Source organism: Pseudophryne corroboree, chromosome 11 (genome assembly GCF_028390025.1).
Source record: "Pseudophryne corroboree isolate aPseCor3 chromosome 11, aPseCor3.hap2, whole genome shotgun sequence".
Lineage (NCBI taxonomy): Eukaryota > Metazoa > Chordata > Amphibia > Anura > Myobatrachidae > Pseudophryne > Pseudophryne corroboree.
In genome coordinates, this window is record NC_086454.1 from 304477604 (window position 1) to 304494928 (window position 17325).

Consider the following 17325-nt stretch of genomic DNA (forward strand, 5'->3'; position numbering starts at 1 on the left):
GATACCCTGGCTGAGGAGGACTACTTGTGTGGTCAATCGGTGCTGCAGAGTCATCCGCACTCTCCCGTCAGTTCTAGAGCTTTGGTATAAACCCCATGGTTCTTGAAGCATCCCCAGCATCCTCCAGGACGTATGAGAAAATAGGATTTTAATACCTACCGGTAAATCCTTTTCTCTTAGTCCGTAGAGGATGCTGGGCGCCCGTCCCAGTGCGGGCTGTATCTGCAGTTTGCTTATTGTTACGCTCATGTTGCGTTGTTTAGTCAATCTGTGACTGTTGTTGGTCATGCCGTTGCATGCGTTGTTGAATGCCATGTTGTACGGTGTGTTAGTGGTGTGAGCTGGTATGCATCTCACCTTAGTTTAAAATAATTAAATAAATCCTTTTCCTCGAAATGTCCGTCTCCCTGGGCATAGTTCCTATAACTGGAGTCTGGAGGAGGGGCATAGAGGGAGGAACCAGTTCGCACCCATTCAAAGTCTTATAGTGTGCCCATGTCTCCTGCGGATTCCGTCTATCCCCCCATGGTTCTTGAAGCTTCCCCAGCATCCTCTACAGACTAAGAAAAAAGGATTTACCGGTAGGTATTAAAATCCTATATTTTCTAGTTGTTGTTTTTTTTGTTTTTGTTTTGGTTTTTTGTCTTCTTAAGGTGCATATCACCAGGGTTGGCAAAAGCACTAGGCTGCACCCGTCCGGGTCCCCTAGTGTTGTGTCCCCCCCCCCCCCTCGCTGCTCCATACTGTAGCAGGTGTGAGGTAGGGGCGCCATCCACTGTGTTACTTTCACCTGTATGGTGCAGGATAGTGTGAGTTACTGTAGCAGGTGTGAGGTAGGGGCGCCATCCACTGTGTTACTTTCACCTGTATGGTGCAGGATAGTGTGAGTTACTGTAGCAGGTGTGAGGTAGGGGCGCCATCCACTGTGTTACTTTCACCTGTATGGTGCAGGATAGTGTGAGTTACTGTAGCAGGTGTGAGGTAGGGGCGCCATCCACTGTGTTACTTTCACCTGTATGGTGCAGGATAGTGTGAGTTACTGTAGCAGGTGTGAGGTAGGGGCGCCATCCACTGTGTTACTTTCACCTGTATGGTGCAGGATAGTGTGAGTTACTGTAGCAGGTGTGAGGTAGGGGCGCCATCCACTGTGTTACTTTCACCTGTATGGTGCAGGATAGTGTGAGTTACTGTAGCAGGTGTGAGGTAGGGGCGCCATCCACTGTGCGAATTACTTCAACTTTGTCGCATTGATCACAAATACTTCCACACATGTACCTGTGTGTATATAACCTACAAACTCCATTTGTTAACAGTGACCCTCTATTCTCTTTAGCTCTTATGTTATAAGTCCTCCATAACAGCTGTATATCTTGTTTTATCTACTACAGATCCTAGCTCTGCTGGCTTTCATCTGCATTGAGACCATAATGGAGTGCTCGCCCTGTGAGGGCTTGTACTTCTTCGAGTTTGTCAGCTGTAGCGCATTTGTGGTGACCGGCGTCCTACTGCTTATGTTCAGCCTGTCCCTGCATGAGAGAGTCCCTCACATCAACTGGATCCTGACGGTGAGTGTCTGAGCATCCTTGTCCGCTGTGTGGAGCATCTGCCATTCGTTTATTCCCTAGTTCATCTTTTTTTTTTTTTTTTTCCCCTGTCTTCCCAGTATTTTACTCACGCCCGGTGTGCATATATCTACTTTGAACAATGCTTTCTAATTCTGAACCGTGTTTCATGCAGTGACTTACACACAAGCGTTTGCCCATGTCAGTATTGGTGTAACTTTCACCACTTTCCTTTTATCGTGTGGCCTCCTTTCCATGTGTTTCTGCCACTGTTATACAGGCTGCCATTGTTAGCAGAGTGCAATGTGCTGTAATTTGGGGGCTGTTTCCAGGTTTGTGCAGGGGCATGTATTTGTAAAGCCTTATGCATGAACTACTGCAGCGCCCTCTGCCTGGGTCTCCCAGCAGTACCATTGTATAGCCAGGCTGTTGCCTAACCTGTCCCGTTGCGAGAATGGCCTACTGACTTACAAAGCTGTACATCACCAAGATAAGGGTACCTGGAGAAGCTCCGGACTCCTTACACCCTAACTCGCTTACATCGTTCTGCTGTTAGGGAATCACCTATAATTAATTGAGGAGGAATTGTGAGGAATTGCCTAGAATCACCCATGCATCAATTCGTCCTCAAGGTTTTTAGTCAAGCAGCTCGAAAACAGTGTCGTCCCCCCTACCCCCATCATTTCCTAGTGCCATGTGGAGAAAGAGAATTCCATATTTATATTTAAATGAGGCTACAAGTGAAAATACACAGCACCTGACAGTGCCATTTGCTGGCTTATACATACAATTAACCATACGTCCCAGCATACAGGGCACTGCTACATACACTACAGACCTGTCTCTTACAGCTGCATTGTTCGCCTGGGGTGGTCTTCAGTATGCCGACTGACGGGATCCCGGCGCACAGTATACCGGCGCCGGGATCCCGACAGCCGGCATACCGACACTTATTCTCCCTCGTGGGGGTCCACGACCCCCCCTGGAGGGAGAATAAAATAGCTTGGTGCGCGTAGCGAGCCCGCAAGGGGCTCATTTGCGCTCGCCACAATGTCGGTAAGCCGGCGGTCGGGCTCCCGGCGCTGGTCGCCGGGAGCACGACCGCCGGCATATCGTAGTGAACCCGTTGGCCTGAGGTCAGCAGGATGTGAGTGTAGAAAGAGAACATGCATATAGTTGTGTGGACTGTGTATAGGGGAGATAAATGGTTAAAATAGTTTATTTGGGGATCTGCCTGTAGAGGTGAGTGTTCAGGGAAGGCTTGGAGACCAGAGGAATGGGTTATTGTGTGAGGGAGCGATTTCCACAGAGCCAGTGCAGTCTGGAAAATGTCCTGTAACCATTAATTAGAGCAGGTGATGGGTGTGGCTGTGACGCAGATCTGTGCTGGTAGATAAAGTGAGAAGAGCTATACTGTATGTTGGTGTACTTTTGTGTATTTAATATTCAGCTTGGTACAATAAAGATAACAATGTGGTGATTTACAGCGCGGCGCAGCAGTAGAACGTTTTGTACACGATCTGTTTAGCTGTTTAGGGGGGTATGCAGTTGGTTCATATCATTTTGGAGCTAATGCCCCACTGAATATTCAATTAGGGCCGTTTTTCGTCCGGTTTGAAGGCATTTTCGCCAATGCCTTTTCACCTTGTTTTCTCTATCGTCCTAGTGGATGCTGGGGTTCCTGAAAGGACCATGGGGAATAGCGGCTCCGCAGGAGACAGGGCACAAAAAGTAAAGCTTTAGGATCAGGTGGTGTGCACTGGCTCCTCCCCCTATGACCCTCCTCCATGCCTCAGTTAGATTTTTGTGCCCGGCCGAGAAGGGTGCAATCTAGGTGGCTCTCCTAAAGAGCTGCTTAGAAAAGTTTAGCTTAGGTTTTTTATTTTACAGTGAGTCCTGCTGGCAACAGGATCACTGCAACGAGGGACTTAGGGGAGAAGAAGTGAACTCACCTGCGTGCAGGATGGATTGGCTTCTTGGCTACTGGACATTAGCTCCAGAGGGACGATCACAGGTACAGCCTGGATGGTCACCGGAGCCTCGCCGCCGGCCCCCTTGCAGATGCTGAAACGAGAAGAGGTCCAGAATCGGCGGCAGAAGACTCCTCAGTCTTCTTAAGGTAGCGCACAGCACTGCAGCTGTGCGCCATTTTCCTCTCAGCACACTTCACACGGCAGTCACTGAGGGTGCAGGGCGCTGGGAGGGGGGCGCCCTGGGAGGCAAATGAAAACCTTTTTTGGCTAAAAATACCTCACATATACCCTCCGGGGGCTATATGGAGATATTTAACCCCTGCCAGAATCCGTTAAGAGCGGGAGACGAGGCCGCCGAAAAAGGGGCGGGGCCTATCTCCTCAGCACACAGCGCCATTTTCCCTCACAGAAAGGCTGGAGGGAAGGCTCCCAGGCTCTCCCCTGCACTGCACTACAGAAACAGGGTTAAAACAGAGAGGGGGGGCACTAATTTGGCGTTAGAAATATATAAAAAAGATGCTATAAGGGAAAACACTTATATAAGGTTGTCCCTATATAATTATAGCGTTTTTGGTGTGTGCTGGCAAACTCTCCCTCTGTCTCTCCAAAGGGCTAGTGGGTCCTGTCCTCTATCAGAGCATTCCCTGTGTGTGTGCTGTGTGTCGGTACGTGTGTGTCGACATGTATGAGGACGATGTTGGTGAGGAGGCGGAGCAATTGCCTGTAATGGTGATGTCACTCTCTAGGGAGTCGACACCGGAATGGATGGCTTATTTAGGGAATTACGTAATAATGTCAACACGCGCCAAGGTCGGTTGACGACATGAGACGGCCGACAAACAATTAGTACCGGTCCAGACGTCTCAAAAACACCGTCAGGGGTTTTTAAAACGCCCGTTTACTTTAGTCGGTCGACACAGACACAGACAGGGACACTGAATCCAGTGTCGACGGTGAATAAACAAACGTATTCCTTATTAGGGCCACACGTTAAGGGCAATGAAGGAGGTGTTACATATTTCTGATACTACAAGTACCACAAAAGAGGGTATTATGTGGGATGTGAAAAAACTACCGTAGTTTTTCCTGAATCAGATAAATTAAATGAAGTGTGTGATGATGCGTGGGTTCCCCCCGATAGAAAATATGGGCGGTATACCCTTTCCCGCCAGAAGTTAGGGCGCGTTGGGAAACACCCCTTAGGGTGGATAAGGCGCTCACACGCTTATCAGAACAAGTGGCGGTACCGTCTATAGATAGGGCCGTCCTCAAGGAGCCAGCTGACAGGAGGCTGGAAAAATATCATAAAAAGTATATACACACATACTGGTGTTATACTGCGACCAGCGATCGCCTCAGCCTGGATGTGCAGAGCTGGGGTGGCTTGGTCGGATTCCCTGACTAAAAATATTGATACCCTTGACAGGGACAGTATTTTATTGACTATAGAGCATTTAAAGGATGTATTTCTATATATGCGAGATGCACAGAGGGATATTTGCACTCTGGCATCAAGAGTAAGTGCGATGTCCATATCTGCCAGAAGATGTTTATGGACACGACAGTGGTCAGGTGATGCAGATTCCAAACGGCACAAGGGTGTATTGCCGTATAAAGGAAGAGGAGTTATTTGGGGTCGGTCCATCGGACCTGGTGGCCACGGCAACTGCTGGAAAATCCACCGTTTTTACCCTAAGTCACATCTCTGCAGAAAAAGACACCGTCTTTTCAGCTTCAGTCCTTTCGTCCCTATAAGAGTCATATCTGCCCAGGGATAGAGGAAAGGGAAGAAGACTGCAGCAGGCAGCCCATTCCCAGGAACAGAAGCGTTCCACCGCTTCTGACAAGCTCTCAGCATGACGCTGAGACCGTACAGGACCCCTGGATCCTACAAGTAGTATCCCAGGGGTACAGTTTGGAATGTCGAGACGTTTCCCCTGCGCAGGCTCCTGAAGTCTGCTTTACCAAGGTCTCCCTCCGACAAGGAGGCAGTATGGGAAAAAATTCACGAGCTGTATTCCCAGCAGGTGATAATTAAATTACCCCTCCTACAACAAGAAAAGGGGGTATTATTCCACACTATATTGTGGTACTGAAGCCAGAAGGCTAGGTGAGACCTATTCTAAATCTAAAAAAATTTGAACACTTACAAAGGTTCAAATCAAGATGGAGTCACTCAGAGCAGTGATAACGAACCGGGAAGAAGGGGACTATCTGGTGTCCCGAGACATCAGGGATGCTTACCTCCATGTCCCAAATTTGCCCTTATCACTAAGGGTACCTCAGGTTCGTGGTACAGAACTGTCACTATCAGTTTCAGACGCTGCCGTTTGGATTGTCTACGGCACCCCGGGTCTTTACCAAGGTAATGGCCGAAATGATGGTTCTTCTTCGAAGAAAAGGCGTCTTAATTATCCCTTACTTGGACGATCTCCTGATAAGGGCAAAGTCCAGGGAACAGTTGGAGGTCGGAGTAGCACTATCTCGGATACTGTTACAACAGCAGGAGTGGATTCTAAATATTCCAAAATCGCAGCTGATCCCGACAACAAGTCTCCTGTGCTTAGGGATGATTCTGGACACAGTCCAGAAAAAGGTGTTTCTCCCGGAAGAGAAAGCCAGGGAGTTATCCGAGCTAGTCAGGAACCTCCTAAAATCAGTGCATCATTGCACAAGGGCCATGGTAAAAAAAAATGGTGACTTCCTTCGAAGCAATTCCAGTCGGCAGATTTCATGCAAGAACTTTTCAGTGGGATCTGCTGGACAAATGGTCCGGATCGCATCTTCAGATGCATCAGCGGATAACCCTATATCCAAGGACAAGGGTGTCTCTCCTGTGGTGGTTACAGAGTGCTCATCTTCTAGAGGGCCGCAGATTCGGCATTCAGTTTTGGATGTTGGTGACCACGGAGGCCAGCCCGAGAGGCTGGGGAGCAGTCACACAAGGAAAAAATTTCCAGGGAGTGTGATCAAGTCTGGAGATTTTTCTCCACATAAATATAGCTAAGGGTAAATTTATAATGCTCTAAGCTTAGCAAGACCTCTGCTTCAAGGTCAGCCGGTATTGATCCAGTGGGATAAAACATCACGGCAGTCGCCCACGTAAATAGACAGGGCGGCACAAGAAGCAGGAGGGCAGTGGCAAAAACTGCAAGGACTTTTCGCTGGGCGGAAAATCATGTGATAACACTGTCAGCAGTGTTTCATTCCGGGAATGGAAACTGGGAAGCAGACTTCCTCAGTAGGCACGACCTCCACCCGGCAGAGTGGGAACTTCATGGGGAAGTTTTCCACATAATTGTAAACCGTTGGGAATTACCAAAGGTGGACATGATGGCGTCCCGTCTGAACAAAAAACGGGACAGGTATTGCGCCAGGTTAAGAGACCCTCAGGCAATAGCTGTGGACGTTCTGGTAACACCGTGGGTGTACCAGTCGGTGTATGTGTTCCATCCTCTGCTTTTCATACCTACGGTACTGAGAATTATAAGACGTAGAGGAGTAAGAACTATACTCATGGCTCCGGATTGGCCAAGAAGGACTTGGTACCCGGAACTTCAAGAGATGCTCACAGAGGACTTATGGCCTCTGCCGCTAAGAAGGGACTTGTTTCAGCAAGTACCATGTCTGTTCCAAGACTTACCGCAGCTGCGTTTGACGGCATGGCGGTGGAACGCCGGATCCTAAGGGAAAAGGCATTCAGGAAGAGGTCATTCCTACCCTGGTCAAAGCCAGAAAGGAGGTGACCGCACAACATTATCACCACATGTGGCGAAAATATGTTGCGTGGTGTGAGGCCAGGAAGGCCCCACGAAGAAATTTCAACTCGGTCGATTCCTGCATTTCTTGCAAACAGGAGTGTCTATGGGCCTCAAATTGGGGTCCATTAAGGTTCAAATTTCGGCCCTGTCGATTTTTCTTCCAGAAAGAATTGGCTTCAGTTCCTGAAGTCCAGAAGTTTGTCAAGGGAGTATTGCATATACAACCCCCTTTTGTGCCTCCAGTGGCACTGTGGGATCTCAACGTAGTTCTGGGATTCCTCAAAACACATTGGTTTAAAACCAGTCAAATCTGTGGATTTGAAGCATCTCACATGAAAAGTGAACATGCTCTTGGACCTGGCCTGGACCAGGCGAGTGTCAAATTGGTGGTTTTTTTCTCAAAAAAGCCCATATCTGTTTGTCCATTCGGACAGGGCAGAGCTGCGGACTCGTCCCCAGTTCTCTCCCTAAGGTGGTGTCAGTGTTTCACCTGAACCAGCTTATTGTGGTGTCTTGCGCCTACTAGGGACTTGGAGGACTCCAAGTTGCTAGATGAGGTCAGGGCCCTGAAAATATAGGTTCCAGGACGGCTGGAGTCAGGAAAACTGACTTGCTGTTATCCTGTATGCACCCAACAAACTGGCTGCCCGAGGGGTCTCGGCTTTACAACTTTGCCGAGCGGCTATTTAGTCAGGGGCAAACACGTTTGTAAAATCCTACAAATTTGATACCCTGGCTAAGGAGGACCTGGAGTTCTCTCATTCGGTGCTGCAGAGTCATCCGCACTCTCCCGCCCGTTTGGGAGCTTTGGTATAATCCCCATGGTCCTTTCAGGAACCCCAGCATCCACTAGGACGATAGAGAAAATAAGAATTTACTTACCGATAATTCTATTTCTCGGAGTCCGTAGTGGATGCTGGGCGCCCATCCCAAGTGCGGATTATCTGCATTACTTGTACATAGTTACAAAAATCGGGTTATTATTGTTGTGAGCCATCTTTTCAGAGGCTCCGCTGTTATCATACTGTTAACTGGGTTCAGATCACAGGTTGTACAGTGTGATTGGTGTGGCTGGTATGAGTCTTACCCGGGATTCATAAATCCTTCCTTATTGTGTACGCTCGTCCGGGCACAGTACCTAACTGAGGCTTGGAGGAGGGTCATAGGGGGAGGAGCCAGTGCACACCACCTGATCCTAAAGCTTTACTTTTTGTGCCCTGTCTCCTGCGGAGCCGCTATTCCCCATGGTCCTTTCAGGAACCCCAGCATCCACTATGGACTCCGAGAAATAGAATTATCGGTAAGTAAATTCTTATTATTTTTAAGTGGCATTGGCAAAAAATGGGCCGTGTTTTCGACAGAAAACCTGTGGATTCGCCAATCCACGTGTTTACCGCCCCTGCTGCATTTTTCACCTAGGTGAAAATCCGATACTGCTATTGCATAGGGCGAGTCCCCATTTGCCCTGAAAATAACGAATAGATCAGATTTTTGCCTAGGCGAAAATAACGGAGCTAATTCATACACCCTTAGTCCGATTAGGGGAAGACTAGTGAGGAGCCTATTGCCATAATCTGTGCTGGAAATAAGGAATGTTTGGATTAAAGTCTTTGCAGTGTCATGAGTGAGAGATGTGAGTTCTGGATAGGTGTCATAGAAACAGTGGGCCGGATTCAAATGTTAATTCACCCCCTATCTCCCGTCTAAAGTGACTGGAGATAGGGAGGTGATATTCAAATGTCCGCCGTTTTTGTCCTATTGCGCCCAGTACAGTCTGGTTTAGGCGCGCAAAGCACCTAAATCCGGCTAAACAAACTGGTCTCTTTACACGCATTTCAGCTCGCTACCTCCGGGGGTAGCGAGCTGAAATGATCTTGTCGCGCTCGTCAGCAGTAACATTAGAATATGTATTCACTAGAAAAGAGGAGACATTATTAATATCTTCAAATATGTAAAGGGTCATTACACGGAGCTAGCAACTGATTTATTAATTAAAAAAACTCTGTATAGGACGCGTGGGCACTCACTGAGGCTAGAAGAGAGAAAATTCCGTACGCAACGTAGGAAAGGGTTCTTCTCTGTAAGGGGAATAAAGATTTGGAACTCACTGCCGGAGGAAGTAGTAATGGTAGACTCTATAAATGCATTTAAAAACGGATTGGACAAATTTCTAACAGGAAAACGTATCAAGGGCTTTAGCATATTGACATTAAAATTATCTGGGAGTGGTAGGAATCATTGCTGTAAATCTGTACTAAACCATTACTTCAGCATGCACATTATAAAATAAACAGATTAATGCAGAATACAGGTTGAACCCGATGGGCATTTTGCATCTTTTCAACCTCACTGACTATGTAACTATGTAATACCGCCAGCGGGCACAATCGCGGCCGGGAGGGCGGAGCGCACATTTGAACCCGGCCCAGTATACAGTGTGTAACATGCATTAGATACAGAGTGAATGTGGGGAGCACAGGACCAGAGGTGCATCCACTGTGATGAGGAAGCAGTGCAATCGGTAGTAATACTCACCAGAGCATTGGTATGTTCTGTAATGTGTTTGGAGCGCTCTCACTACACTCCCAGGGGGATTACGATACGCTGAGATTATCAGTCACATGTGCCTGTGATGTTTACTTTTGAGGAAATTCTGTTGGAACAATCACATGATATTTGTCACCTCTGCCCTGACGTTACTCCTTACAGAGGTTTGTGATTGTGGCTCCATTTTTTTTCTGCACATTTTTGCTGGAGACGGGAAGAATTTTCCTTTCTCCCTGTCTAGTAAGCTGAAAAGCACAGAGCCTTTTAAATTTTGGCTGTCCTATTCCTGCAACCCCCATTACGTAGCAATGGGGGCTGTGCGGGATTGGTAATCTGTTACATAATAGCATCTCTTGATGGTGTTATGTGCCTTTACCAGCTGCCCGGACCTGGCACTACAGCACAAACAAAGCTTTACTTACAAACATGTACAGTCCCAAATTGGATGGTTGGCCTTTCGCGTAGGTGCGAGCAGGTAAGACCACACTTGCGTAGTCCGAATCTGGCCAGACTGACCGGCTCACACATGTGCTATGCGCAAGGAACTGGAAGGGAAGAAAGTCTTCAGAAATTAAGCATGTAGGCAAGGTGCTTTGTTCAATGTTACACTGACGTCCGTGCAGTGTATAAAATCTAATCGTGTAATGCACATGGGCATTGTTTTAATGCCCACTAACCAAGTGTCTTACTGCATTTTAATGCTGATAGTCCAAGAATAATGTAAGTGACGGGTTACACACTCTTTACAAGCATTCCTTTTGCATCAATACTGGGGCCTTCAGTGCTGAGAGCAGTTAATGCTCTGTGGAAACACCGTGGAGTCCTGTTTGTACGCTCATACAGTACATAGCATACTATATTACAGGGATGCTTGGCGTAACAGGGACTGTTTCCAGACTTGAACGCACTCTGTTTAAAGAGAGTGCGCTGTAGAAGGTCATTGATTTAGCTAGCGTTACAGTTCAGTGCCTGTGTCATTCAGTTGCCGTGACATCACTGGCGCTGCCCTATGCCACACATTCGCTCAGGTGAGGCGCTCCTTTGATATTGGGCTGTATTTAGAGTCTTCTGCTGAGATTTACACCCCTGTCACTTATGGGTGAATTGTGGCAATTTAGAGCTCTCTTAAAACCCCATGCATTGATGCACCCCTCTTCTGTATAATATGCAGGCATGTGGGTGCAGTACTATTTTTTCATTTAAACTTTGCACCCTATAAATACCGTTGCTGGGTTTGTTGTAGGCCTGGCGGAGTTTATAGTCCCTGCTTATTAATGAGGGTAATGGAAGACATCTGTCCTCATTCCACTGGGGGCCTGCCTTTCAGATAACGTTACACAGGAGCTGACCGTAAACTGCTGTGTGTAGTGGGGAATTTAATGACGTGTGAAACTGCTGGCATTGTGCAATAGTCTCGTTCCCACTCTGACTCCTGTTCCCTCCGCATAATCTGTTTTGTAAATTCTGCATATTCTTAAAATGAGGAGTTTATAAACTTTCGAAGTGGCTGCAGTGCATCCAAGTCAAGTTAGTTGACAATGTTACTTTAAGAACAGTCATTATTCAAAGCAGACCCATCTCCTCCACATAGTTAATAGCTGTCCATATCTCTCTTGTGCACCCGTTGCTGGGTGCGAGCTCTCATAAAATAAAGTGAGATCCATCAAAGTCTCTGTAAGCTGCGATATACTTCCGTATTGTAGCTGGCTCCATGCGTACTGTACAGGACATGTCAGTTGCTGGTTTTACAAGTGCAGCTCTGCCCTCAAGCTGGGTACACACATTGGGCACAATTCAATTCAGTGACAGCTGAATAGCGCCGGGAATTAGCTCCCGGCGCTATTCAATATGGCTCCATGTGACACCCAACGGCTGGAGTTCTTGCATCCTCGGGGGGTGCGAGCAGAAATCCGACAAAAGTGCCGGCGCGATGCTGATTTCTGCCCTTAGCGTGCCGAAAACAGCATCGTGCCGGGCACTTAAATTGGAGAATGTGTGCGTTCTTCCGATTAAAACACCCTGTTTAGTCCGAGAGAATGGGCATTCTCCGACTTACCACTGCGCTGTATTGAATAGCGCCTGGACCTAATTCTCAGCGCTATTCAACTCTCACTAAATTGAATCATGCCCTATAAGATGAATTGTACGATATATCGTCCTGATGAGGATCGGAACGATCTCTCATCCACGTTGTATAGTGTGTGCCCCCAAGATGTCGTTCATCGAATCATCACATTGGATGTGCTGCACAGCCAATGGGACGATTCTACATCTGACCTGGTGTGTACCCAGTCACCTGTGCATGATTAAGAAGTATTTCATATTTTGCCCCTCATCCTATGCGTACATTATCTACAGCATCTGTCTCCATAGTAACATCATCCCCAGGCTGCCGGCTTGTATTGGCTTCTCTGCGCCTGATAGCTCAGTTGTGTTACCCTGGGTGTTGGACTATAGGCAGGATGACTCCACAGGAAGACAGCCCGTGCTGTATCTTCTAAACTAAAGCTTGCGCCTACCAGGTCACATGGGCAAGTGCTCATATATTTAATGGAAGCTACTGGTTTTAAAAGAGGCATGTCCTTTAGAAGGTACTTGCCACTTACATTTGCTGGCTGCAGTCTGTACCTGTCACGTCATAATCTGCAGAAGTGCACAGAACTGTAACTGTACTACTTTGGGTTACCCAGTGGGAGGTACAAATGTCTTTTAACGCTGTCCGAATACGCTTCCAGCCTGAGGCGGCTCTATCCCAGTACTGCCACGTTAACGGGGAACGCTGTAACGCAGGCCTGGCCAATGGGCTGCACAAGTTCTGCTGCGCTGGATAAATGATTGTCATCTGTCTGTTATGTGCTTGTGTTTTTAGGATCTGGTGAACACTGGGCTGAGCGCTCTGTTTTTCTTCATTGCCTCTGTAATTTTGGCCTCGCTGAACCACCAATCTGGGGCGGAAATTTCTGCAGCGGTAAGAAAATCGCTCTTTTTGTATTTTTTCCAATGAAAAGAGAAAGTGGAATTCTTGTTTAACCCATCTTGTGTCGTCTTCTGACCAAACCCACCCCGTTTTATTTTTGTTATTGTCCTTTCGTTCTTTGCTGTACAATTTGTAGATTACAGCACTTTTCTGTCATCCAGCTTTTCCCAAATCATAGCACCCATCATCATCTGCTGCTGTTTGTCTTACCCCAGATTGCTATCTAGGTATTAAAATGGATTTCTCATTTCAAACATTGTGACTTTTATATTTGAGGAGTTCAGTGCTTAAAGAGTTAATTAGACTCTCTGGAAGTGTTCTGTTACTTGGCAACAGCTGCAGTGAGATTTCCGGTGTAACAGCTGCATTCTAATGTGTTGTATACAGTGATCTCTGCTGCCATCTAGTGGCTGTTTAGTGTATTGAATATGAATAAAAAAATACATATTTTATTTTATTAATACTAATAGTATTATCCATTTATATCCGCCACAAGGGTTTCGCAGCAACTTATAAAGTACATAAACTATGAAAGAAACATGAATGTTTACAGTATAAAACATTGCAGAACATGGGCTACAAGGTTTATTACCATTGCTGCATCAACAGTCACAATACCCAATAAGAAGCACTGTTTGGTGCCGCTGTTGGTAGTGGGTAGGAGGTGATTAATGAGGGGACCCTGCTAGTGATTTCTTTCAATCTGATGTTGCATTATTAGAATTAAGTTATGCATGATTAATATGTTAAGTCACATCTGGTATTTCTGTGCATTATCTAAAAATTAGCATTTTGGACCTGCCATTTGTCTGGTCGTGACTGTGCAAAAACAAATTACGTGCAAAATTTAAACTTGTGTCCAACAGACTTTGGCTATGTGTGTTTCACGTCATGGAAGATATATGCACTTGGGTGACTAGAGAAGAAGCACCTTAATGATCTAGCCAGGAAGACCAAGTTGCCGTACATGATATGCACTCCGTTTTATAGTGAAACCACACCTTTCTCTTACATCCTAGAGGATGCTGGGGACTCTGTAAGGACCATGGGGTATAGACGGGCTCCGCAAGAGATAGGGCACCTAAAAAAACCTTTGACTATGGGTGTGCACTGGCTCCTCCCTCTATGCCCCTCCTCCAGACCTCAGTTAGATCTTGTGCCCAGAGGAGAATGGGTGCACTGCAGAGAGCTCTCCAAAGAGTTTTCTGCTGAAAAAGAATTTTGTTAGGTTTTTTATTTTCAGGGAGTCCTGTTGGCAACAGGCTCCCTGCATCGTGGGACCGAGGAGAGAGAAGCAGAGCTGGCTTGTCAAGTTGGGCACTGCTTCTAAGGCTACTGGACACCATTAGCTCCAGAGGGAGTCAGAACACAGGTCTCACCTGGGGTTCGTTCCGGAGCCGCGCCGCCGTCCTCCTCACAGATGCCGAAGATAGAAGCCGGATAGAGAAGGCAGAAGACATCTTAGGCGGCAGAAGACATCAGATCTTCATGAGGTAAGGCGCGCAGCGGTAAGCTGCGCGCCATTGCTCCCAGTCACACACACACACACACACAGCAGCACTGAAGGGTGCAGGGCGCAGGGGGGGGGGCGATCTGGGCAGCAATAAACCTCACATTTGGCCAAATACAGTTTGATTAGGCTGCGGGGGCAGTAAATCTATGATCCCCCGCCATTTTATTGAAAAATCACTGGGACCGAAGCCCGCCGTCGGGTGGGCGGGGCTCGATCATCAGCACTAACCAGCGCCATTTTCTCCACAGAAGCTGTATGAGGAAAACGCTGGCTCCCTGGTCTCTGCCCTGCTGAACTTCACAGGCTTGGAAAAAGAGGAGGGGGGCACATTAGCGACGCAGTGAGTGGGAATTGGCATATTATATATAAAAAAGCGCTATCTGGACATATTTTTTCCAGTGTTTTTAAGCGCTGGTGTGTGCTGGCATACTCTCTCTATGTCTCTCCTTAGGACCTGGTTGGGGTTTTGTCCCCTTATAGGTTAATCCCTGTGTGTGTGTGTGTGTGTGTGTGTGTGTGTGGGGGGGGGGGGGGGGGGGGGGGGGGTCGGTACGTGTGTCGACATGTCTGAGGCGGAAGGCTTCTCCAAGGAGGAGGTGGAGCAAATGAGTGGTGTGTCCCCGTCGGTTGTGCCGACTCCAGATTGGATGGACATGTGGCATATGTTGAATGCAAGGGTGGCATCTTTACATAAAAGGCTTGATAAGGCTGAATTAGGGGGGACATCAGGGGGTCAATCCTCGGATTGGACCGACTCACAGGGCCCGTCGGGGTCTCAAAAGCATCCCCTAACACAAGACAATACTACCGACACGGATTCTGATTCCAGTGTCGACTATGACGAAGTAAAATTGCACCCTAGGGTGACTAAAACCATTCAGTGTATGATTGTGGCAATAAGGGATGTGTTGCATATTGTGGATGAACCCTCGGTCCCCGACACAAGGGTACACATGTTTAAGGAAAAGAAACAGATTATTCACTTTCCCACATCTCATGAATTAAATGAATTCTTTGGAAAAGCTTGGGAGACTCCGGATAAGAGACCGCAGATCCCCAAAAGAATTTATATGGCATACCCCTTCCCTAAGCAGGACAGGGAGATTTGGGAATCACCCCCCACTGTGGACAAGGCCCTGACGTGCTTGTCCAAGAAATGGCCGCTACCGTCTCCTGACACAGCAGCCCTTAAGGACCCTGCAGATCGCAGGCAAGAAACTACCTTAAAGTGTATTTATTCTCATACGGGTGCTGTGCTAAGACCGACAATTGCGTCGGCATGGGTGTGTAGCGCAATTGCAGCTTGGACAGATGAGCTGACAGATCAATTTGATAATATGGATAAGGATACTATATTCCTAACTCTAGCCCATATTAAAGACGCAGTCTTATTTATGAGGGATGCTCAAAGGGACATTGGATTGCTGGCTTCTAGGGCCAATGCCATGTCTATCTCAGCGAGAATATCCTTATGGACTCTCCAAAGGACGGGTGATGCGGATTCAAAAAAACATATGGAAGTACTACCCTATAAGGGTGATGTATTGTTTGGGGATGGGCTGACGGACCTGGTTTCCACAGCTACAGTAGGTAAATCTAATTTTTTACCATCTATTCCCCAACAGCAAAAGAAAGTAACACCCTATCAAATGCAGTCCTTTCGGTCGCACAAGTCCAAAAGAGGTCGGGGATCCTCTTTCCTCGCAAGAGGTAAGGGCAGAGGCAAGAGAGCACCTGCTTCGGCAGGTGCCTTGGAACAAAAACCCTCTCCGGCTGCTCCAAAACCCACAGCATGACGCTGGGGCTCCCCTGAGGGAGTCCGCACCGGTGGGGGCACGTCTTCGACTTTTCAGTCAGACCTGGGTCAGTTCGGACCTGAATCCCTGGGTGTTGGAAATAGTTTCCCAGGGCTACAAATTGGAATTCAAGGAGGTGCCCCCGCGCCGATTTTTCAAATCGGCCCTACCAGCTTCCACATCGGAAAGGGATATAGTGTTAGCTGCAATTCAAACGCTGTGTATACAGCAAGTGATAATCAAGGTTCCCCTGCACCAGCAGGGAAGAGGTTACTACTCAACCCTATTTGTGGTCCCGAAACCGGATGGTTCGGCCAGACCTATTTTGAATCTGAAATCCCTAAACCTGTACATAAAAAGATTCAAATTCAAAATGGAATCTCTCAGAGCGATAATAGCCAACATGGAGGAGGGGAGTTTATGGTGTCTCTGGACATAAAGGATGCGTACCTTCATGTCCCCATATATGCCCCCCATCAGGAATACCTGAGATTCGCTGTACAGGATTGTCATTACCAATTTCAGACGTTGCCGTTTGGACTCTCCACGGCCCCGAGGATTTTCACCAAGATAATGGCGGAAATGATGGTGGTTCTGCGCAACAATGGAGTCACAATTATCCGATACTTGGACGATCTCCTTATAAAAGCGAGATCAAGGGAGAAATTGCTGAGCAGTGTGGCGCTCTCTCTGAGAGTGCTCCAGCAACACGGTTGGATTCTAAATCTACCGAAGTCGCAGTTGATTCCGACAACTCGACTACCGTTCCTAGGTATGATACTGGATACGGAACAAATGAAGGTCTTCCTCCCAATAGAGAGAGCCCAAGACATCCAGAACATGGTCAGAGACCTGCTAAAACCGAAAAGGGTGTCAGTTCACCAATGCACTCGAGTTCTGGGGAAAATGGTGGCGGCCTACGAGGCCATTCCCTTCAGAAGGTTCCATGCAAGGACTTTTCAATGGGACCTTCTGGACAAGTGGTCCGGGTCTCATCTGCACTTACATCGGAAAATAACTCTGTCCCCAGGGACCAGAGTGTCCCTCCTGTGGTGGTTGCAAAGTGCTCACCTCCTGGAGGGTCGCAGGTTCGGAATTCAGGATTGGATCCTGGTTACCACGGACGCGAGCCTTCGAGGATGGGGAGCGGTCACACAGGGAAAAAAATTTCAGGGTCTTTGGTCAGACCAGGAGTC

The 17325-nt window shown here is 47.6% G+C and overlaps 1 protein-coding gene across 2 annotated transcripts in view; it reads left to right on the forward strand.

Moving 5' to 3' along the window:
* CMTM4 (CKLF like MARVEL transmembrane domain containing 4) overlaps positions 1–17325 on the forward strand; it is a 57282-nt gene that overhangs the window by 36328 nt on the left and 3629 nt on the right. Inside the window, exons 2-3 of one of the 2 annotated variants that reach the window (XM_063945557.1) lie at positions 1389–1565; positions 12713–12811. In XM_063945557.1, coding sequence (XP_063801627.1) covers positions 1389–1565; positions 12713–12811 — 276 coding nt within the window. The remainder of the gene's footprint in view (positions 1–1388; positions 1566–12712; positions 12812–17325) is intronic. The other variant, XM_063945558.1, reaches the window with a different exon arrangement.